The sequence below is a fragment of the Juglans regia genome, chromosome 3 (genome assembly GCF_001411555.2).
Source record: "Juglans regia cultivar Chandler chromosome 3, Walnut 2.0, whole genome shotgun sequence".
NCBI classification, from domain to species: Eukaryota; Viridiplantae; Streptophyta; class Magnoliopsida; order Fagales; family Juglandaceae; genus Juglans; species Juglans regia.
Genome location: NC_049903.1, coordinates 15,099,303 through 15,104,971, shown reverse-complemented (window position 1 = coordinate 15,104,971; position 5,669 = coordinate 15,099,303). Strand labels below are relative to the sequence as shown.

At 32.1% G+C, this 5,669-nt stretch overlaps 1 protein-coding gene across 1 annotated transcript; it reads left to right on the top strand.

The window, feature by feature from the left end:
* Positions 1-1,211: 1,211 nt before the first annotated feature.
* LOC109021856 (berberine bridge enzyme-like 17) lies at positions 1,212-3,041 on the top strand. The gene has a single exon (XM_019004584.2). The coding sequence runs from the start codon at positions 1,283-1,285 to the stop codon at positions 2,885-2,887; it is 1,605 nt and encodes a 534-aa protein (XP_018860129.2). The 5' UTR covers positions 1,212-1,282; the 3' UTR covers positions 2,888-3,041.
* Positions 3,042-5,669: the final 2,628 nt, after the last annotated feature.

The following is a 5,669-nucleotide window of genomic DNA, read 5'->3' as shown; positions in this document are numbered from 1 at the left end:
TTCACTTTGTGCGGGATATGGTAGCCAAGAAACTAATTGAGGTGAAATTTCTGTCGTCAAAGGATCAACTAACTGATATATTTACAAAACCTCTTTCCTCATTCAGATTTGCATCTCTTCGATCCAAGCTCAATGTAGTTGCCACTTCATTGGACTTGCGGGGGCGTGTTAAGGATAAGGCAGTTGGTGAAGATAAGGATCAAGTTGAAGACATAGGAAAAGTCGGAAACTAGTATTTCAGTTTCAGTAAACTTAGTTTCCAATTGTAATCTATTTTGAATTTTTCATCTTATCGGTTTGTTATGTTTCCTCTTATCATCACACTTGTATTTCCCTATTTATAATACAATAAACACAACCGAATGTATGGTTGATATTTCCTCAACAGGGGGTATCACATTATTCTTGTAACTGATCCCAAGTTTCTTCTTTTTTTTTAAAGAGTATTCATCCGTCATAAATTAGGATTATCGATAAAATTGGGATATCAATCTCTTTTTTTAAAGAAAAAAATCTCTCTTAAGCCATGCATGACCTTTTGCTTAAGAGCTTCAATCGAGGGAAAGTGATATTTAAACTTGCAGCATTTTTTGCCAACCATAAACCTCGAAGGAGAGTTTATACCACATTATTAATTAATATTGTCATCTAAATGAATACCATTATGCAAAAGTTTTCACACGAAACAACAATCTTAGTGCATGGAAAGAAGATTTATTCCAAAATGGAATTAAGAGCGAATAGTGGAAAGTTTCAAAGCACACAGAGGATATATATCTCATTTTTAAATGCAAGATCTGTACATAATTAAGATTAATATCTCATTTTCAAACCTTTCATTTTATATCTTCCTTTAATTACTGATTTTCTTGCCATTAGGGGCAAACAGGATGTTCAAATTTCAACGGACGGGGAGTTAATTTACAACGGGAAGTTTATGGTAACGTTATCGACATTTCCAAATAATTAAAACCGCTTGTAAGAAACTGACATGAAGCTATTTTTTAGAAATTAATTTCATAAATAAATTTCAAAATTTTGCATATTAATTATACGTCCTATATATATGCAGAAATTAAAGAGGGGAATAAAACTGACAGCTCATTTACTTAATTTGTTGGATTTAGAAAATTATTATTGCTTATAAATAACATGCAGCGAAATTGGCATTAAATGAAAATTAAGTCGATCGTTGATTTAAACACCGGCAATTGATCCCTGATCTTGGGAATAACAAGAGCTCGCAACGAATTGGCAAAGGAACTGATCTACTCCAAACAAGATGAAGGCCTCATGCCCACCTTCACTCCCAATATTATTCGCCATTATTCTGTTCTCAGTCTCATGTACAAATTCAGAGCAAGTTAATCTAAACATGTTTTTCCGATGCCTTTCAAATCATTCTTCAATCTTCCACCCAATCTCTGAGACCATCTACACCCCCAACAATGCCTCTTTTCTCTCAGTTTTGAACTCTCATATAAAAAACCGCAGATTTCTAACATCTGCGACCCCAAAACCCCTCACTATTATAGCTGCCCAACACCAATCTCATGTCCAAGCAACTATTGTTTGTGCAAAGCGTTATGGCTTGGAAACCAGGATTCGAAGTGGTGGCCACGACTATGAGGGCCTTTCGTACGTATCGAATACTCCATTTCTAGTCCTTGACATGTTCAATCTTCGTGCTATAGACATTGATATGGCATCCGAGACTGCATGGGTTCAGGCTGGCGCTACTCTTGGCGAGCTTTATTATAGAATCGCCAAGAAAAGCAAAGTTCATGCCTTCCCCGCCGGGGTGTGTCCTAGCCTAGGCACGGGTGGACACTTTTCTGGTGGTGGATATGGAAATCTGATGCGAAAGTATGGCCTCTCTATAGATAATATTATCGATGCGCAAATAGTCACTGTCAATGGATCGATCCTTGACAGAAAATCAATGGGAGAGGATGTGTTTTGGGCCATTAGAGGAGGTGGCGGAGCAAGCTTTGGAGTCATTCTTTCGTGGAAGATAAAGTTGGTACGAGTTCCATCCATGGTGACAGTTTTCAACGTTAAAAGGACATTAGAACAGAATGCAACAGATGTTGTTTATCGTTGGCAACAGGTTGCGGACAAACTACCAAAAGACCTCTTCATAAGGGTAATGCCACAAGTAGTGAATGGAAGTCATGAGGACAAGAAGACTGTGCAAGTTTCTTTCATTGGCCACTTTCTGGGGAAATCTAAAAGACTTCTCCCTTTGATGAATGAGAAGCTTCCTGAGCTAAGATTGCAGCAAAATGACTGCAGTGAAATGCCTTGGATTGAGTCTACACTTTTCTGGGCGAATTTCCCCACTGGAACTCCCACGGATGCTTTACTCAGGCCATCCAAGGCAGATTTCTTCTTCAAAAGCAAATCTGATTATGTCAAGGAACCGATTCCAAAGAGTGGCATAGAATCGATATGGAAGTTGTTGATTGAAGGAGAAAAGGTATTTATGCAATGGAATCCTTATGGAGGAAGGATGAGTGAGATTTCAGAGTCAGAAACTCCATTCCCACACAGGGCTGGAAACATATTCAAAATACAGTATTTCGTGCTGTGGGTGGAAGAAGGAATAGAGGCTAAGAACTATTATCTTAATTTTTCAAGAACCCTGTACGAGATGATGACACCGTACGTATCGAAGTCCCCAAGGGAGGCTTTTCTCAACTATAGGGATCTTGATATCGGTATTGCAAGTTCGAGTAATAATCGTACGATCCTTAATAGCAGTGCTAGAGTGTATGGGGGTAAGTATTTCAAGGGCAATCTGGACCGACTATTGCGAGCGAAGGCAAGCATTGATCCCTCTAACTTCTTCAAAAATGAACAAAGCATTCCGCCTCTTCCAGTCTAGCCTTAATCCTTGAGCGGTTCCCAAATCCATAGACCGGTCGAACTTGTTAGAGCAAATGAACCAATTTTAGTGGCGGCCAAGAACATTTATTTTTATGGGTGACTTACTTTTGTAATTCAATAAAGAAAAGAATAACAGTTCTGATCTTCGTATCTGTTCATCTTTCCGGCCAAGGACATACAGAATATTTACGTGGTTAGATTTTGAAGTTAATGAAAGAAAAAGATTATATACTAGTAGTGCAAGAAAGTCATACTAGCAAGTACTCACAAGTAGAAATAGAAGAGAGATCAAACTATATGGATGGAAATCATTTATAAAAGCATTATATCAAATATTCGGTTGGACCGCATGTCAACCTGATTGAAAAAATATAAAGCAAAGACGCAAGCCTTGGTTTCATAGCCCTGCTTTCAGAGTAGATTTTGGGGATATGAGAAAATAAGTTGCATAGAAGCAAACCTTGGTTATAGAGCTAGTTTTTTTTTTTTTTTTTTTGAGGAAAACGATAATATTACTTTTTATTAAAGTAGATAATATAGTGTGTGAATTGTTCTTTTAAAATTTAAAGACGTAATATAGTACGTTTGAATAATATAGTGAGTTTATTCATTCACTTTGAACGTTTATATATTTTTTTTTTAAATTTTTTTTTATTTAGTAATTAAATAAGTATTTTTGAATATATTTATATATTTTTAATTTTTAACATATTTAAATATATTAAACAAATATTAAAAAAATCATTTTCGTGTTAGCACGCCCATCAATTAAAATTGGACAACGTGCCAACATGACTCTAATGATAATAATGATGATGATGATGATAGACATAAAGACTGAGAGCGATCGATGTACAGACGAGAGTAAAAGAAAATAATAGGTGCTAATAATAATAATAATAATAATAATAGTATGCGGCTTGAGTTTATTCATTCACTTTGAACGTTTATATATTTATTTTAAAATTTTGTTTTTATTTAATAATTAAATAAGTATTTTTGAATATATTTATATATTTTTTATTTTTTAAAATATTTAAATATATTAAAAAAATATAAAAAAAAAATCATTTTTGAGTTAGCACACCCATCAATTAAAATTGGACAGCTCGCTAACATGACTCTAACGATAATAATGATGATGATGATGATAGACATAAAGACAGAGAGCGATCGATGTACAGATGAGAGTGAAAGAAAATAATAGGTGCTAATAATAATAATATGCAGCTTGAGTTTATTCATTCACTTTGAACGTTTATATATTTATTTTAAAATTTTGTTTTTATTTAATAATTAAATAAGTATTTTTGAATATATTTATATATTTTTTATTTTTTAAAATATTTAAATATATTAAAAAAATATTAAAAAAATCATTTTTGTGTTAGCACACCCATCAATTAAAATTGGACAGCGCGCTAACATGACTCTAATGATAATAATGATGATGATGATGATAGATATAAAGACAGAGAGCGATTGATGTACAGACGAGAGTGAAAGAAAATAATAAGTCTTAAGAATAATAATAATAATAATAATAATAATAATAATAGTATGCGGCTTGAGTTTATTCATTCACTTTGAACGTTTATATATTTATTTTAAAATTTTGTTTTTATTTAATAATTTAATAAGTATTTTTGATTATATTTAAATATTTTTTATTTTTTAAATATATTAAAAAAATATAAAAAAAAATTATTTTTTTGTTAACACTCCCATCAATTAAAATTGGACAGCGTGCTAACATGACTCTAACGATAATAATGATGATGATGATGAAAGACATAAAAACAGAGAGCGATCTATCGATGTACAGACAAGAGGGGGAAAGAACATAATAGGTGGTAATAATAATATTCTAACCATTGACCCACGTACGAACATGACTATATGCTTTTATATATAATAATTTGGGGACACGTAGCGGGTATTAGGTCACGTAACAAATTAAGCCACCCACTACTACTCATGATATTATAGATTTCCCAATATGAAAAAGAAAACCGTTAAAGATATATAATTAGTACTTAACTTTGAATATACACTATATATATATATATATATATGTATATACACACAGATATAGCCAGCCAGGTGCATGTATTATTAATCTATATTAAATCAAAAGTCCAATTGTTGAAAACAAATATTACTCATTCTGATCAATCTATATATATTAATATTATAAGCTATATTTGGAGACACTTGATGAGTCGTCGTACTTGTAATGACACGTATTGTTTGACTACGTGTGTTGAAGCTGATCTCATTGAGATTCCGGCACCCTAGCCCGCATGTGTTGATATAATTACCAGGAAAATAATTTATATATAATATTTTTTATAATAATTTATACAATTATATTTTAAATGAAAAATATTTTTATAAAACATCTTATAAAACTAATATTATTTTATAAAAATATCTTTATTTTATAATATTATTATATACTATATTATTTAATATATTTTGTTAAATATCTGAAAACATATATATAGTACTAATTTGGAAGGTTTTCTAGGTAAACATCTGTACGCATGTTAATTGGGCGTTACGTGGGGAAGATAGTTGGAAGATTTTATGGGTAACGTCGACGGATCATCATCATGATCAGCATTCATGTCCACGTATTTATCGTTATTGTTAATGCCTTAATTTGTATAATAGATAAAAATAAATGAAATAATCATATCCAATCCACATTGATGATTCTGATTTTGATACGATACTTTTTGTAACACTCGGATCCAATCAAACTCAATTTTTATTTA